Here is an 18,108-nt window from a genome sequence, read left to right as displayed (position 1 = left end):
TCCAGAATGGCCTGGAATCTCACATTTCCCTGATTTTGCTGAGTCTATTCTGGTAGAGAGAACGGGAATCTGGGGAGGTGGGCAGGACTCAGGAAAGGTCGTGAATTGGGAAAGTGAGGGCCACGAGCCTGGAAAGAAAAGTTGCACAAGTACTCAGTATGCTGACGCTTTGAGGGCCTCGTCCAGAGGGGCGGCCTGATTGATCAAGAGCTCACACCTGACGCATGTAAACGCGGGCAGAACCCCAGCCCCTCTCTCCCCACCTGGGACATTCAAGGCTGAATGCGAGGTGAGGTCCGATTTTGCTGAAACTTTGTAGAAATTCCCTACGTGAGAAAAACTAAAAGACCAAACAAAACGCCTAAAACACCAAGCCCAATTCTTTCATCCACGTGGCACAAGAACAAGCCAAAAAAAAGGGGGGCGGGGGAAGAGTCACCCGTCCCGCCCCTGCTGGGAGGAAGGGATTTGCCGGGAAAGCCAATTCCTGACCCAGTCCGGTCGCTGCCGGGACGCGGCGAGGAGGGAGGTGGATTGAGAAAGCCCTGTTCCCACAAAGCCGCCGCGCGCCGGTCCCCTCGGCCCACCCCGCCCCCGCCCGGGCCGCCGCCGAGCGCTGGGAGCCGCCGCGGGCCCTTTAAGGGCCTAGAGGTGCGCGGTCTCTTTAAGGCAGGTCCTGGTGGTTTCTGTTTTCTGAAGGAAGTGACGGGGGGTGGGATTGAATGAAAAGTGCAAAACAGAGTCTCGCAGCGCCGGAGTCAGGGGCCGCGGGAGCCGCGGCGTTGGGCCGGGGTCGGAGGAGCGGACGGGCCCAGGGAGCGCGGTGTCCGCCTCGGAGCCGCCGGGGGGCGCACGGCGGAGGGCAGCCCACGGGCGTGGGCGCCACGTCGCGGGCGCCCCGCGGCTGAGACCCCCGGGGAGCCGCGCCCGCGCGCCCCGAACTAGCCTCCAAGTTTGAGCGAAGTTTGGCCGCTGCGCTCCCCGCCCGCCCGCGGCGCGCGGGCACCGCGAAAGCGGCAGCGGTCTTCGGGGATGCGCCCGCCCGGCCGCCGCGGGGTCCCCTCGGCGCCCCTCGCCCTGCTGCTGCTGCTGCTGCCGCTGCTCGTGCCGCCGCTGGGGGTGCCGCGCGGCGTGGGCGCGGGGACCGGGGCGGGCGCGCCTGCTGAGCTGCGGGTCCGCGTGCGGCTGCCCGATGGCCAGGTGACCGAGGAGAGCCTGCAGGCGGACAGCGACGCCGACAGCATCAGCCTGGAGCTGCGCAAGCCCGACGGCACCCTGGTCTCCTTCACCGCCGACTTCAAGAAGGTGAGGCTCCTTCGCTCGCCCTGGGGGACCTGCTAGCCTGAGCGCCCCGGGATCCCCGTGGCACCGAGGACCTGCAGAAAGACTGGGCCAGGAGAGGGACGCGTCTTAACCAATGTCATCCCTAGCTCTTCTCCACGTCTCTTGCCTGGCTCCCTAGCGTCCAGACCCTGCCCCTCATTCTCCCCTGCTCTGCTGCCCCTCCGACTACCACTCCAGCCATTCACCTGTTTGTTCTGGGTACCCAGGTCCCCAGACCAGCTCCCCACTTCCTCTTCCAGCTCTCCCAGAGCCCTCCAGGTGCTGACCTTCAAGGGAGCTGATGTTAACGACCCCAACTCCCTATTTGGAGAAATTTCCTCATGCTCTAACAGGGAAAAGTCCTGGCCCAGGAGTCAGAGGACCTGAGTTCTTGCTGTGTGACCTAGGGCAAGTCCCTTTCCTTCTCTGGGCCAACTTTCTCACCCCTATACAGGACAAAAGGTGACTTCAGGCCTCCCAGCCCTGACATCTAGGAGTCTCTGAACCACCTCTCCTTGTTTCACTTTCCTGGGCTGAGGAAGAGGACTTCTGGGCAGAGCTTGTCCCATGTCCCTCCCAAACAAAGGAGAAGCCACCTCTCCTCTTTGGTCTGGAAGTCTGGGAGACTTGCTGCAGAAGGACCTGGGAGAGGCCCTAGATGAGATTCCTGTGCTCTGAGAGGCGCCACCCCTTACCAAACCCCAGTTTTGGCCCAGATTGCAGGGAGTGGGGTAGAGACCAGCCTCTCCTCAGCGTGCCTGTATGTTGTGGAGGGAACCAAAAGGTAGGCCTGGCCCCCGAGACCATGGCGGCAGGGAGGTGGGGGTTGGAGAATGGAGTTGCTGGGAGTTTATCAGGAAGTGGGCCTGGAAGGGCCGTGAGTGACTAACGGTAACCCAGTAGCAGGAATCCTGGAGGGAAAGAGAGTGGGTGAGCTATAGGTACTCAAAGGGAGTCTCCTGATCTCCTAAAGCCCCCCTCCCCAAGTCCCTCTCTTGATAAAAAGAGGCCCTTTGAGGCTGTCTCTGGGAAGTGGAGAGGTGAGGCCGATTAGATAGCTGGGCAGCTGGGGAAGCCCAGGTCTGTGGGACTGTTGCCTGAGCTACTTCTCTCCTTCCTCTTAGAGACTAGGAGCTTGAGAGGTATTGGAGCAGAGTTTGAGGAGTCAGCTAGGGACCCAGCAAAACTGCCATCCATAGCACCAGGCAGGTGGGGGTGATCCAGTGGACAGTGGAGGCGGGGCTTGACTATTGATCAGTCCCAGGACTATTGAGTTGTCATGACAAGGGGTGTAGGTAGACCAGTTGCAGGAAGGTGGGGGGTGATGGGGCCAGGGCAGTTGGCAGGACTCTGTAGGTCCTTCCTTCCTTCCTCCCTTCCTCAGCAGGCCCAAACTAGGTTCTCAAATTCAGGTAGGGGCAGGTGAGTTTATGTGTGGAGAGAGGGAATCTGATAGGGTCAGAACACCTCCTGCCTCTCCACCTAAACTCCATGGGAATTTTGTCAAGTATGTTCTTCTGCTGGAAAACCCACGTAGTGGCTGGAACCCCCAGGAGGCAGGGATCGAATCTTCCCTCTGACCTTCCTTCGAAGCCCTTTGTCCTTGTGAGTGAGCCTCAGGCCAGCCTGTGAGTCTCCCACCTTCCTGCCGGCTGCCCATTGTTCTGTGGCTGTGCTGGAACCCTAGAGAGACTTCCCCACCCCTGGGACCGCTCCAGCAGCCAAGGCTGTGGCTAGGACTTCGGTGAAAGAGTGAGCAGGTAGGGCTCAGCTTCTATAGCCTCTAGCTGTAGCATGAAAGATTTTATTGCTCTACCCTGAGGGCGAGGGGAGAGGAGAGCCCGGGTGGCAGTGGGGTGGAGGACTAGGGATTGGGGCTGAGGGTAAAGTGGGGGAGAGAATCCATTCGGAGCTGAGTATAGGAGCCTCATTTTAATCCCCAGAGCAGTTCACCTCCACCCAGGTTTCCAAAGTCTGCTTTTCAGGCTAGCCTCTGACCCAGAAGCTGGCATTTCACACCCGCCCCTGGCATCTCCAATTTCATCAGCAAGGGGGGGGGGAATTGGGAGTAGAAGGCACCGAAAGGGAACCAGCTTTCCGAGGTCCCCTCCAACTCTGGGTTTCTCAGCTAGCCTGGGGAGGGGTGGAGCTGTGGGAGGCTAAGCTGGAATCCGCACCCCAGTCTACTGTCTACATTGGCCAAAGCAGCTTTTATACAGAATCCAGGCTCTCTTATTGCCCACCCAGTCCTCAAAGTCTCTGCCTCAAAGTCTTTGGCAGATTTCCACGAGAAGCTTCTATCTAGAAGTAACGACTTTTCCTGTAGGAAAAAGTTCTGGACTTTGTGTTTCTGTTGTTTTGTGTACATTTGGGGTGGTTTGGAAATAGCCCTTAGTCCACTTGGGAATATGACATTGGCCATTTTATCACCTTTGGGAGACAAACTTGGTTTAACCCTGAGCAAGCTACTCAATCTCTCCAAGCCTTAATTTCTTCATCTGTAAAATGGGGATAGTAATGGTACCAATCTTACTGTGAGAACTAAACAGGGTCATGCGTATGACATACGCACTGTGTATTGGCCACTGTGCTAAGCGCTCCAGAAATAGTCACCATTAACTTTCACAGCCGTGGCTCACGTTGCATTTCAGCATGGACCCTCCCTGCTAAGCTTAGGGTCAAAGAGATTGAATGACGGACCCAAAGTCACACGGAAAATCAGCTCTGAGCCTGGAGGAGCCTTAGTCCCAAATCATAACCTTGTCTTTGAAGCTCCATGTATCAGTCGGAGTTCCCCCGCACAACGGAAATACCAGGATAGAAGTATAAATCAATAGAAAAAGATCTTATTATGAGGCATTGGCTCACGTGAGAATGGAGACAGAAGTCCCACAGTCTGTCATCTGCAAGCTGGAGGCCCAGGAAAGCTGGTATAATTCCAGCCTGAGTCCAAAGGCCTGAGAACCAGGAGCATTGCTGTCTGAGGGCAGGAGAAGATAGATGGCCTGGCTCACGCAGAGAGAGCAAATTTGCCTTTCTTCCACCTTTCTTGTTCTGTTCACACCCTCAGTGGATGGGGCGATGCTCACCCACTTGGGTAAGGGCCACCTTCTACTCAGCGTACTGATTCACATGCTTTCTTTCCCAAGCCACCCTCACAGGCACACCCAGAAGTAATATTTTACCAGCTGTGTGGGCCTCCCTTCACCCAGTGGTAGTGAAATTAACCATCACACTCCAAAACTGCTGGGCAGCCCCTCCGCAGGGAGCAGCCGGCCCTGTCCTGTCAGTCTACTCAGGGCAGCAGCACGGCCCCTTGTGCTGGGTGCAGTGCAGCCCTCTGTCCAGCTGGTCTCATCCTCTCTAGCCCCCTCTCTCCAGCCCTTCCCACCCTCTCTGTTTGGCTCTGCTGGGAGACAGGGCTCAAGCGTGGCCTGGCTCCCCCGCGCTGCTACGCTGAACCCAAAGCTGGCGAAGCAGTAACAGTAATCATCCCGCTGTAGGACACGTAAGCTGGAGCCCAGGCAAAGGAGACAAACTCAATGAACAGCTTGGAGCTATCAAATGACCATCACACGTTACTGTAAGCCCTGCCCAAGGGCTGCTGACCACCAGGCAGATCAAGCTGCAGCTCTCAAAGAAATGCTGCAGCTCAGTGGCTCCCAACCTTTGCTGCACATTTGAATTACCTGGGGAGCCTCAGAAAACCCCACATCTGGGCTGCCCTCCATCCCACTTAAGTCAGAACATCGGACGGGGGAGCCAGGCAACACTATTCTTAAAGGGCCCCTGGTGATTCCAGTGAGCAGCATGGTTTGGAAAACACTGGCATAGCTGCTCCAGGGAAGGAGGGACTTGGAGGAGGGACCAGGTTAGACTGTTAAATGAAGATGGAGCCCAAACTCCTATTCAAACCTATTTGAAACCTGTCATTCACCCACAATAACCCTAATGTGTTTTAAGCAATATATAGACTTGAGGCCTAATTCTTTATGCCCTCAGTGCAAGAACTCAAATTCATAATACACTCTTAATAGGACAATGCTCTTCTTTATAATCCAAATCCTTTATATATAATTATACCTAATGTACATGCTCACTGGGCATATCTAATAGCAGGTGTGTCACCATTCCCAGTATCTAACTTGGTTTTGGTCTGCCAGCCCTCTTGGTTCCCCTCCCCCAGGCTGCTGTCCCTGTCCAAGTTCTCTTTCCCCTCTGTCCCCCGGTGTGAGTGTCCAAAAGCTGCAGGAAGGGATGAGTCACGTTCAAGCGGCTTGGTGCTTGGTTTGGTGCTGACCAGATGGATGGGGAGGGTGGGGCTAAAAGATAAGAGAAAGTCATGTGCAGCTGTATGGCAGGGATCCTGGCTGCAGCTGGAGAGGGGAGGAAGGAGCCACAGACTCCCAACCTGTGGAGGGAGGGGTCGTGAGGGGCTGTGGGCTGGAGCCGAAGTTAAGGGAAGCCCTGTGGCAGGCTGGGTCAGCTCAAGATCTCTCCAGTGGACCCAGGGAGACTGGAAACTTGAGCCCTGCCCTGGGCCCCGATGGGGGAGTGAGTGGGAGCCAGAGGAAGGAACAGTCCAGAGAGCACCAGCCTCCCTGCCTTGAGGGCTCCTCGTCTTGGTCAGGGGAGCAGCTGCAGGCTGTGAGAGGTAGTCAGGGAAGATGTGGAATTTGCAAATACATTACTTCCTGAGGCTGTTTGTTCTAACAGGATATCAGATCATGCAGATGTCAGGCAGGACGAGCCTTTAGGGTCCAGTCTCCCCCTACCCTGTCTGTGTTCTGTCCCTGCAGGTCCCTGCAATTCAGTGATTTGGACTAGAGGCATGTGATGGAGAGGACATCTCAGGGAACAGAGGGCAGCATAGGTGCTTTCAGGAGAGGCCCAGACCTTTTTGGAGTCCAGGGCATTTCCCCACGGGAGTTTATGAGAATTCACCAGGAAGAATGACCCAGCTCATGTCCATGGGGCCCTCAGGTCTAACAGCGGTCCCTCTGCCATGTCTAAGGAATTCCTCCCCTAGTCAGGTATCAGTGGCCCTGCCCTAAAGTTCAAACATGCTCCCTGGAGCCCGGCAATCATCTCCCACCCCTGAATGCCCATGCCCAGGTGAAGTCCTAGCCAAAGATCCCAGGTGGAGCTGTGAAAACCGCCACCTGGGACAAGTGGGTGGCCTGGTGGGAAGGTGGAGGGAGGCAGAAGTGAGGTTCTTCCTATGAGGCTCCCCAAGGTACAGAGGCCAGCCTTGTCTAAGAATCACGTATCCCTGGGTTTCATGCACTGAGCAGTCACTCACCTCACACACTGGGCTCCTGGGACCCTCACCCCTACATCCCACGTGCAGATGTGCACACTGAGGCTCAGCGCTATGAAGTGACCTGGACAAGATCGACAGCTAACAGTCCAGGATTGGGACCCAGGGATCCTCCCACCACATTCTGACCGCCTGTGCTACTGCGGCATCTGGATGGGCTCCTTCCAGAAGGCTGGCGAAACCTGAAAAGGGGAAGGAAAAGGGAAGAAGGAGGCTGAGAAAAGCTCTGGTGCAGAGGAACAAATCTACAGAGAAACGCTCCTCATTAGAGATGGGCTGGGCCCCTCCCCCAAGCTCATCACGACCCTCTCCACCCCCTGCCAACCCCACTTTGTAAATTTTGAGTTTTGACCCCTTCCCTTCACAGCCTTGTGCCTGAGACGCTCCCCTTTCCCCTCCCACCATGGCCTCTGGAGAGACGGAGCGGGGTAAGGGAGCCACTTTTAGAAGATCTCATAGATACTCTGGAGTGCTCACTGTACATCCTTCTGCCCTTAACCAGCTGTGTGACTTGACAAGTCCCTTAACCTCTCTGAGCCCCAGGCTCAGACACAACACAAACCCGACAGGGACAAGAATGCGATGCTTGTAGGCATGCTGTGAGAGGTGAATAAGAGGCCTTAGCGAAGCAGAGGCCTGCGAAGGCACGTGAGAGGCGAAATCGCAGTTCCCGCCCCGACTCCCGTCTGCCCGAGCCCTCATTCCTCGCGCCCTCCGCTGGCGCCGCCGCCGTTATACACATTGTTCCTTCTCTAGGGACCAAAGCTTCATTAGGGCTCAGTTGGCCAGTGTTGAAGCCGCTACACTAGGGGTTTGGATAAAGGGCAGAGAGCGAAGGGGCTGGGAATGTGGGTGAGCGGGGAGCACAGAGCCCCATCTCAGGAGCGCTGAGTCAGCAGGACATTGGGGCGCATTTCATCCACATAAAGTCTCACATTGTTCTGGGGCAGTCAGGACAGTGGTGACCTTTGGGATTTGGCTGACGGGGCGCTGGGGGCACTGGGGTGGGGGGAGGGAGGGGGCCCTACCCACAGCTGGTGGTTGTGCTAATGTCCCGTAACAAGAAGCCTCTGTCTGGGCCCAGGCCTGAGGCTCTGGAAGGTCTGCAGGCAGCTGGTGATGGGGGCAGCCTATGTCCCTGGGCACCGGCCTGGGAATGTGCTTGGCCTGGCTTTGGATTAACTCCAGTCACCTCTGTTCCTGCTCAAGGAGCCTGGGCAGAGCCGCCGGGGTGCTCCTGTGTCTGCCCCGGGGCAGCCAGCACGGGGTTAGGAGGGCATTGGTCCCTGGCTGCTCCTTCAGGCCGACTCCTCACCTCCCCAGCCCTTCTCCAGCCATAAAGCAGCCCCAGCCAGGAGCAGAGCAATAAATATTTGGATTGGCTCAGCCCAGGCCTCAGAGTCACACACTCCAGTGTGAATGGAAAGAAACCAAAGTGGCAGAGGAAACTCCCAGGAGACAGCGCCAGCCGTCCCAGGGCCAGGAGGAGAGGGGAGCTGGCGCCCCACAGGGACCCTGGAGAGATGGCCTCCAGCCTGGGCCGCACGGGCACCGTGGTCCAGAGGCGGGCTGGGAGGGAGGCTTTGAGAGGGGGCAGCTCCGCCCTCTGGCCCTCTTGGTTTTCGGTTCCCCTGTGGTGGAAGGCTGGGCTGGCAGTGAGGCCTGAGGCAGGGGAGCCTCACCACCGCTCCCCAGGGTGGGCTGGAGGAGAAGGGGGCTGAGGAAGGGCGCTTGGAGGGTGGGGGGCTGGTGATGGGAAGGTGGCCAGGAAGGCAGAGGAGGAGAGGAGGTCTGCCCGGTTGGGGCTGTGTGTGAAGAGAGCTGCACTCGAGAGGGTGTGACTGCTGGAGGCAGGTGAGGGTGACAGCATGTGTGTGGAGGCTGTTCGACTGTCGTGTGTGCGAGATGGAGTGTGAGACGTGGTGTGTGAGAGGCTTTAGGGGAATTCAGGGGTGGGGAGGGTGTGGGAGAGACTGTTGGGGAGAAGATAGGCGTGCGAGACTATATGTGAGGGATGCTGTGTGTGACTGAGAGAATGGGGGTGAGGTGGAGGCTCCCGGGGAGAGACTGTGAGGGAGGAAACGTGCTCATATGAGCAACACATGTGAGGGAGGAGGGACTGCGCAGCTGAGCCGCAGTGCGAGCCCGGGCAGGAGGGGGCCTGGGGAAGTGGGGTGCTGCTGGGTGGGGGGTTGGGAGATTGTTCCAGAATCAGCAGATCTGGGTGAAAGATTATGGACATGTGGCCCGTGAATGGGGAAAGCAAGTGTACGTCTGTGTGTACAGTTAAGATTCACCTTGGCTGCTAGTAACATAAAACCCCACAGCGGCTGAAGCAAGAGAGAAGTTCGTTTCCCCTTTCAGTCTTACCCAAGGCTGGACGTCGCCAGCCAGGGGCTGGTGTGACAGCGCCACAATCATCAGCGCTCCGGTGTGCTCTGCATGCATGGGTGGGTTCCCTCCTGTTGCCAGCACCCCCGGAAGGCAGCATCAAGGGCCTGGCACGGGGTGTCTGCTCTTGAAGTGCAGAGGGCTGCCCCCTGCTTTTCCCAGAACCAACTTCTCTCTGTGAGACACAGCAGATCAACAAGCAGCGGGACAGGGAGTGGACGCAGAGAAGAGCAGCTATCTGGACAAGGGCTCGGGGGGAGTTTGGAAGCACATAAAGATCACGGGACCGAGTCAGGAGGTCTGGGCTCTTGGTCCTGGCTCTGCAGCTGTGTGACCTGTGAGGTCCACGTCCCCTGCTGGGATCTCACTGGAGCATGAACTAAATGATCCCCTCAACCTGTAGAAGCCAAAATCACAGCTATAGGACTACCAGCCCACAGGAGCCCAGCTGCAATCAAGCCCAAGAAGAAAGAGCAGTCTTCTTGTTGGAGGAGAGGGGGGCGATGGAGGCCCTAGAGCAGTCATCCGTTCAATGGGCTCTGTGTCGTGCTCCGGCGGACACTGAGGATACGGCATAAATAAGGTGGAGCCGCCGTCCCGAGCCAGGAGCAGAGCACGGAGGGCCTGGCTGACTTGTGGCCTGGACAGAAGACACCACATGAGGACAGGAGCCCTCTGCCGAAGCCTTTAGATCAGATGAACACTGGCGCAGCACAGCTCAAGTTTCTGATTCAGCTCTAAGCCAGAGTTCCATTCATGTCACATCCAGGCTCAAAACTCAGCGGTGACTCCCAGTGATCTGCTAGATTAAGCTCAGACTCCTTGGCTGGGCACTCAGAGCCTGTACCCTGCCCCTCCTGCCAGCCTCTTCCTTCAACACTCATTGCCCTCCCCTCCCCAGTAGGTACTCTCATCACTTTCCCCAGAACCTTGGCCTGCTCTTGTCTGTTCCCTCCATCCTTCACTTATTCATTACCGGATACTTACTGAGCACCTGCTGTGTTCTAGGGGACAGGGATACACAACATGCAAATATGCAAATATGCAAATAAGATACTATCCCAGCCTCTAGGAGCTGAGTCTGGAAGGAAAGACAAGGGACGAGATGATTGCAAACACAGTGGCGTTGGTGCTGTGGAGGTTAGGGGCCGGGCCTGGTCAGCTCTGCTGGAGGGTTGGTGAGGCCAGGGGTGAGGGATGCATTTGAACTGAATCCTGAGGGGTGATGCACAGACCTCATGGAAGGACACACTTCCTCACTCAGTCTGGGAACTGCCTGCTCTTTGGCTCAAAGCTCAGAGCTGTCATCAAAGATCTGGATGCCAGCCTCTGGGGGGTACACTTTGCAAGGACAAAAGGGGCCTAGGCAAGACATTAGGCAAATCGTATGACAGCAGCGTGGAGGGTTGCATGGGGTGGGGGCATTAAAAGACCCTCATACCTCCCTATCTTCTGTCAATGCCTCTCTGCTAGAATGCCCCCCATTCTTTATCCGGAACCACTGAAATGTCCTTCACTCTAGGAAGTCTTCCCTCCCTCCACCCCTCCCAGTCCCATCCCTAACGGGACAGAAGCACTCCCTCATCCATCCTTTGCCCCATAGCACTTAGCATAAACCTCAACCCTAGGCCTTATCATGGGGCCCTGACTTCAGTTGTAAGTCAGCCTCCCCCATGAGCCCCTTGAAGACAGGGGCCTTGGCCTTCGTCTTGCCCTGGCCCCTCCCCTCCTCATGCCTGTGATGGCCCCGCCCCAGGTATGCTAATCAGAGCTCTCTCACTGATTTGCTGATTACCTGCAAGCTCCAGCAGTCACCTGCCTTCTCTGGGCCTCAGGTGCGTCTCTGGGAGAAAGTTCTTCACTCCTGCCTCTGCAGGTCCGGAGGAGATCACAGTTGGAGCAAGGCCAGGGATTACAACAATAGTAGAAAAACTTAAAGAGTCTAGCCCACTCTGTCCTGAGACCTTTCACTCATTCCCTCCCACCAGTCATCCTTTGAGGTGCAGGCACTGTTAGCTGCACTCATTTGACACATGAGAAAACGAACATACAGGGAGGTGAGGTAAATCCCCAGGGTGACGTGGCTCGGATCAGCAAAGCCAGGATTTGAACACGGGCAGCAGGCGCTCCAAAACCTTCGCTCTTAACTACCAGGCTCTCCGGAACCTTCACTCTTAACTACCAGGCTCTCCAAGAGCCTGCCTGTGCCTGCTCCTGAAAACCACACACGAAGGACTTCAGTAGACACTCACTAGCTCCACTGCACGCTCGTCGCACTGCTCTGCGTGGTACAGATTTCAACCCTGGTGCAATACGGTCCACTTCCTCCTTGCAGCCTGCTCCTGGTGTGCTGGAGGTTCCTGGGAGCTCGTGGGAGAAGGAAACTTACAGAAACTGCCCATCTCGGGAGCCCTAACCTGAGCCCTGGACCTGAGGAGCCTGCCATGGGCTCTTCCCCCACGGCTCTTCCCCCACTGTGTCATCTGCCTTGGGCCTTTGGCCACATCCAGGTGAATCATCCCAGAGGACTTTCGGGCAAGGGGGCAATCTGGGAGCCAGGCTCCCATCTGGCCTGGTCTTAGCATCTGATCAGAGGTTCCCTGAAGCAGGGGGAACTCTGCCCTTGCCCTGCCCTCTGTGTGGGAGGGAAAGGGGTCCCTAGAACAGAGGTGAGAGTCTGAGGCGTGCAGAGTAGAAGGCAGGCAGGACACCAGTCATGATGGAGCCAGAATGATCCAGGCACTCAGGCTGCCCTCTCCCTCCCAGGGCTCAGCATGTAGAATGTGGCTTTCTGGAGACAGGATTAAGAAGCCTGGAGAATTCAGGGTTTAAAGAGGCTCTGGGCTGGGCAGGCAGGCGGGCGGGTTAGAAGGGTGGTCCTGCGTCACCTTACCCTCATGTTTGTGTCAGATGCTGTTTGTTGTCTGTGAGCCACTAGTCACGCAGAACCATGAATAGGAGCCGCCACACTCCCAGGGCAGGTCTGCAGAGGACAGACAGACCACTGCCAGATGGGCACAGCTGGAAGAGGGCACTGCTTTCCCATTCCTGGCTCAGCCACTCACCAGCTGTGGGACCTGAGGCAGAACACGCTCACTCTCTGGGCCCGAGCTTCAGTTTCTTTAAATGGGCATCAGGGACACCGGACTTGTTGGCCTAGGAGGCAGTTGTGCATTGTGGTTGTGAGAACTCAGATTCCGGAGTTGGGCTGCCTGGGTTAGAATTCCAGCTACATTTCCTCTTAGTCCCATGACTTTGAGCAAGTTATCCTTTCTAAACTCGGTAATAATCATAGTTCCAACCTTGTGTTGTAAAGATTTTAAACAGGATGGTATATCCTCTTTGACTCATGGTGACAGTGACTTGTCCCTTAAAGTTACAGACTTCAATAAATTTTTGTCCTGCACAGACAAATAGGAGATATGGAGGAAATCTATCTCAACAAAAAGTAGTCAGCCCCTCTCTTCACCCCTAGTCAGGGTCCCACTTTGTGGCATTTTGTTGTTGTCATTGACATTGTTATTTAATACAGAAGCAGTGGGAAAAAATCTCCAACAGATTTCCTTCACCCCTGGTCTGCTCCAAAAATTCAAATACTTTCTCCTGCTAATGGTGGAGGTCCAAGCAGGATGTCTCCTGCTAAGGTAGTGTCCAAGCAATGAAGCCACTTGGGGCCAGCAGACTGCAGGCTATGGCATGTGTCTGTGGTATTGGAGAGGATGCTGTGACTGTCCCAGATGGGATTCTTTTAAAGAGTCATTGCTGAAAATCCAGGGGGTGGATTTTGGATCCTGCCTGGGGGTCCTGCCAGGGACATCTGCCTGACTCAGCCCCGGGGAACGGAAGTCTGGTATCAAGTCTCACCTGGCAGGAACTGAGCCCGGAGTGGAAAATGCACAAAGTGTACCAGCCTCCCATCTCCCCTCAGCTGACCCGAGGGAGGGGAAGATCGTGTGGCCCTGGCTGGCTGGGCAAGGAGATTCCAGCCTCATGGCCCCGGGACAGATTTCCTGTTGAGAGGAAGCTAAAGTTGCCCGAGCTCTGATTCACCTTCCCGGCAAGTCTGGGGCCATGAGGAACCTAACAGAACCCTTCTCACCAGCTGGGCCTTAGTTTCCCTTTCTGCAAATATTGGTGGAAAATCTCCCCATACACTCCCACATATCATTGTTTCAGAGAGCATTTACAGCAACAGGAAGTAGGGAAATGTCCCTGCAGAGTCAGAGGGCTTCCAAAGGGCATGGGGGTTTGTGGGATGACAGCACTCACCAGTTTCAGATCACCGGCAGTACTTGCTGGTCACCTGCCTGGTGATAATGGTCACAGCTGTCACCGCTGAGCACTTCCTCCGGGCGGGTTCTGCTGTGTTCCCTCCACACTAACCCAGTTAGTTGTCACCACAGTCCTGCCAGGTAAGAGCGTCACCATCCCCATTTTACGAATGAAGCTTAGAGAAGTTGAGAGAGATGTCTGGGGGCCAGCCAACACACTGCAGACTTGGAGTGGAACCCCGGGCCCCTCATTGCCTCATTACCAGAATCTAGGGGGTACCCTCAGACCTTGTTCTCCGAGCATTTCTCTCCAGCAGATGGACAGTAAGTGCTCAGTAGCTGGGGGCGCTCTTAGTGGGTGGGGCCAGGGCGTGGACATTGATGGATGCAAAGTTACGCAGAGCTGTACACCACACCCCCCAGCCCCCCATACTGGTGCAGGGCCATCGGGGTTCCTGGAGGAGAGCCATCCTTGTGGCTGGGGTCCTTCTGGGGCAGGCAGAGGTCTTGACAGATTTAGGCTTGGGACCTGCTGACTTCTCACTGGGAGCAATGAGCCAAGGCACAGAGATGGGTGGGAGCAAGGACCACCACAGGTACACAGGGTTCTGGCAGCCCGACTGGGAAGGGACCCCATCCCTCTCCCTTCTCCCTCTGCCCCCACCCCTGGCCTCCCAATTGACTTGATTCACGCAGTGAGTCACTAACAGGAAGGAGCCCTTGGCCTGCTGAGAATGCCTGTTAGTAACCCCTGTGGGGAAAGGGGAAGTGGAGAGAGAAGGGGAAAGGTGAGCCATCCTGGCTCCCTCAGGCAGAAGCCCACAACAGCTGAGGCTGTGTCTGCCCTTGACCCGGTCCTGACCCCAATGCCTCCATCTGGGGTGCGGGTGGGCTCGGAGCCTGGCCAACCAGAAGTATCAGGGGCGTTCTCCCCAGAACTACTGAACGGGAAAGTCGGCGAGAGAAACTGGGATCTGTACGTGCGAAAAGTGCTGCCCTTCCCCCAGTGATGCCCTGGTCAGGTGGTCGTAGGGGCCCTGACTCACCCTGATCGGGGGGGGTGCCCCCCAAGTGGGGGGCATCAGCTGTGAACAAGCCAGGTACCAAAACGGGGTGTTGTTTCTTTCAAGGTGAAGTTCTTTACTTTTACACGTTTTGTTTTGAAAAGCTTTCTAGCCTTTCACTCTGTGAATTTTCCAGGAGGCTTTGGAACATCTGGGGTGTGTTCTCTTAAGTCACGGGGTTTAAATGGGAAAGATCAAAATTCCCAGGCCAGCAGGAGAGAGGCGTCTACTGCAGGGCAGGGTCCAGGCGTGTCCTCTCCAGGGCCTGAGCTGAGCACTGGGGTCGGGGCTAGTGAGGAGGCCCCACCCACTCCAGCTGGTCCCCATCCATCTGCCCTTCCCCATCAGGATGTGAAGATCTTCCGGGCTCTGATCCTGGGGGAGCTGGAGAAGGGGCAGAGTCAGTTCCAGGCCCTCTGCTTTGTCACCCGGCTGCACCACAATGAGATCATTCCCAGTGAGGCCATGGCCAAGCTCCGACAGGTGAGTGCCCACCCCAGAGCCCCCACCCCTGCAGCCAGCCTGACCCCTAGCCTGCACCCCACCCCAGCTTCAGTCTCCCACCCAGTCCCTGACCCACCGTAGCCCTTATCCCTGGCACCCACCTCTCGCACTATCATCTTGAACTCCCTGATTGTGCCCCAGACCAAACCTGACCCAAGAGCCCCAGATCTCTAGTCTGCATTGAGCCCCCAACTCCCAGATTCTTCCAGTCCCCTAAGCTGACCTCCCCCCAACTTATGATGGAAGCAAGTCGGATCTGCCTTCAGACCCAGCACCACCACTCATCATCCAGGTGACTGCTGGACGAGTCATCTTACCTTCAAAGCCCCTATTTTTGCACTGAGAGATGCATTATAGTGAGAATTAGGTGGGATGGAACATGTAAAGTGTTCAGTGTAGTGTTGCAAACCCACAACCTGTTGCCCTGCTCCCAGTCCCTTCCTGGACCCTGGGCCTCTCCCCAGCCTTATCCTCAGCTATCCACAGGACCTGTCCTAGGCCCCTCTCTTTTGCCTGCTTTACCCAGAGAGACTCAGTTCCCTGGATGTTGGAAAGTATGGGATCCCAGAGGTCATTGACCCTGGGACAGCTTGCCGGGCCTGCCCGCCTCCTGCACCACCCCCAGCATGTCAGAATTCTCCATCAGGCCCCAGAGGGTGGCCCCATTTGGAGGGGGCCTGGGTGCCCCTTGACTGCCACCCTGCAGATGGCCCCAAGGATTTGAAGGCAGCCAGCCTGGGCCTGTCTGACTCTCAGCCACCAGGGTTCCCCTGGGAGCGGGCAGGGAGCCTTCAAGGCCCGGTGAGAGTGGCTCGTCTCCTCTACACAGAAAAATCCACGGGCGGTGCGGCAGGCTGAGGAGGTGCGGAGTCTGGAGCATCTGCACATGGATGTCGCCGTCAACTTCAGCCAGGGGGGCCTGCTGAGCCCCCATCTCCGCAATGTGTGTGCCGAGGCTGCAGATGCCATCTACACCCGCCAGGAGGACGTCCGGTTCTGGCTGGAGCAAGGTCAGCTGGGTGCTGCCCACTGCTGTATCATCTCAGATATGATGGGCTGCAATGATGTGATATGGGAGTTCAGGGAAGGCTTCCTGGAGGAAGTGGTGCCTGTGAGGTTCTTTAGTGAGAAGAGTCAGCCAGATAAAAGAGACCAATTCCCAGGTAGGCATATACAGAACTGTGACCCTGCTGGGCCCTGTGGAGGGAATTCCCAGACAACTCCCACCTCGTCTCTGCCCTTAGTGAGAACACAGATGGGACCCTCTGTCATTGAGAGGGACACAGGCACCAGGCTCCAGATGGAGCCCAAACACCCATTTTCACCTGCTACCTCTGCTGTCACCTCTCAGAAATCAGCTCCTCTCCTTCCCTTCACACCCTCCTTGGTGCCAGCATCTCTCCTCCAGGATCCTTGAGAACTCCTCCCGTCTTTGCGTGGTCCCTGCGCTTCCGGCCATGTGACCTCATTGCTGCCCATCTCTGGGTACCTTTCCCAGGACTGTCCTCAGGTCCTCTCTGTAGAAGGGACAGGGAGATGTCACCATTCTGACTCCAGGTCCCTGGTCCTTCTGCCCACCCGGCTGAGCATAGGAGAAATGCCTGGCCCTCCCAGGGCATCGCTGGATTTAGAAATGCCCAGGAGAGCTGTGGTCATGCCCTCCACACACACCCCGTCCCCAGTGGGCTGCCTCCCAAACCGAGCTGCAACCTGATGCCGTCCCCCAGAGGCTAGTCCCTTCTGTGGCCACTGAGCCAAACCTGGGGCCAGGTCACTGCTGTGTCCCCCCAGCAACCTTCATGTGCACACTCCGATATACCCTGCACCCTGGCCTCCCTGAATTCCCCAGCATATTTGTGCTGGCCTTTCCCAACCTGGCCCTGCTCCAGTACAACCTCCTCATTCTCCCCACACCTCTATGCCATCAACGTTCCAGTATAGAGACGTTTTAAAGGGTGGCAGCATGGGCGAATGGAGGCCTTGGAGTCAGACAGCCCTGGGGTCCAGTCCTGATTTCTGCTGTGTGACCTCAGCCAGACATTAAACCTCTCTGGGCCAGTTTTCTCATCTGCAAACCAGGGATGATAACACATAGCTCACAGGGGTGCTGGGATGCCCAAAGAAGCCTTGCAGGGAGGCCCCCTGCCTGACCTCTGCCTCCTCCCCCAGGTGTGGACAGCTCCGTGTTCGAGGCGCTGCCCAAGGCCTCAGAGCAGATGTGGCTGCCTCGCTGCGGGCAGGCGGGGGACCGCGGGAAGCCCTGCGTGTGCCGCTACGGCCTGAGCCTGGCCTGGTACCCCTGCACGCTCAAGTACTGCCACAGCCGCGACCGCCCGGCGCCCTACAAGTGCGGCATCCGCAGCTGCCAGAAGAGCTACAGCTTCGACTTCTACGTGCCCCAGAGGCAGCTGTGCCTCTGGGACGAGGACCCCTAGCCTGGCCGGGTGAGCGGTGGTCCCTGGGGCCACGGCTCTGGGCCGGCCTCTCCGCCCCCCGCCGCCGGAGGGGGACCAGCCCGCAGAGGCCTTCCTGCTCTTCCGCCCTTCCTCTAATCCCTCAGCCCCTGACCCCCTCACTCACGACTGTGAAAACGGGTGTAGCAGGGCAGGGGTTAACTCATGAAGGCAGCCCCCACCCCCACCCAGTGCCTTCCTTGGGGACAGAGGGAGAAGGGGGCTCTCCAAGTGTGGCCCTCCCTTCATCTCGCCTGAAGTGTTCTCTTTCAAGCAACCAAAATGTGATGGCCTGTGACTCTCCTGCTTAACTCTTTGAAGGTTTAGACCCTGGAAGGCGTCTATGCTGATTACACCCACCTCCCCACACACCCCCACCCACCACTGCCCTACCATCTGGAAGGAGCACCTCCCCCATCTTCCCACTGCCCAGCATTGAGGGGGTCATTGCCCTGGAGAGGAGGCTGTCTGTCGGGAAGATGCCATAGCCCCTACAGCGGATCTCAGTGCGTCCCTCTCAATCCTGGCCTCCAACACCCTCCGGGGGACAGGTGGGTGCCTCTCACCCCACCACCCTGAGACAGACCACATGTGCCTTTCCTCAGACCTGGACTTTGCCATGGAGCAGGCGTTGGCTTCCCCCCTCCCCTAAAACAGAAATATTTTTGTAAGGTTCTGGGGCAGGGAGGGAGCATGAAGTATGAGGAAAACTTGAATTCCAGATTTTTAATGCAAAGTATTTATCATTTGTACCAGAAATAAAAGTTTAAATTTTTACTTGA

At 56.9% G+C, this 18,108-nt stretch overlaps 1 protein-coding gene across 2 annotated transcripts; it reads left to right on the top strand.

Annotated features, from left to right (window-relative positions):
• Nucleotides 1-489: 489 nt before the first annotated feature.
• Nucleotides 490-18,108, top strand: OAF (out at first homolog). Of its 2 annotated transcripts, none has more exons than XM_032472757.1 (4): nt 490-1,305; nt 14,718-14,852; nt 15,703-15,883; nt 17,043-18,108. In XM_032472757.1, the coding sequence occupies exons 1-4, from the start codon at nt 1,033-1,035 to the stop codon at nt 17,306-17,308; spliced, it is 855 nt and encodes a 284-aa protein (XP_032328648.1). In that variant the 5' UTR covers nt 490-1,032; the 3' UTR covers nt 17,309-18,108. The 2 variants fall into 2 exon arrangements, with proteins under 2 accessions (XP_032328648.1, XP_032328649.1); XM_032472758.1 differs by lacking the exon at nt 490-1,305 and adding an exon at nt 1,967-2,107.

This window comes from Camelus ferus, chromosome 33 (genome assembly GCF_009834535.1).
Source record: "Camelus ferus isolate YT-003-E chromosome 33, BCGSAC_Cfer_1.0, whole genome shotgun sequence".
In the NCBI taxonomy this organism is placed as follows: Eukaryota; Metazoa; Chordata; class Mammalia; order Artiodactyla; family Camelidae; genus Camelus; species Camelus ferus.
The sequence above is the reverse complement of the archived record's forward strand: the minus strand, read 5'-3'. Positions and strand labels throughout refer to the sequence as shown.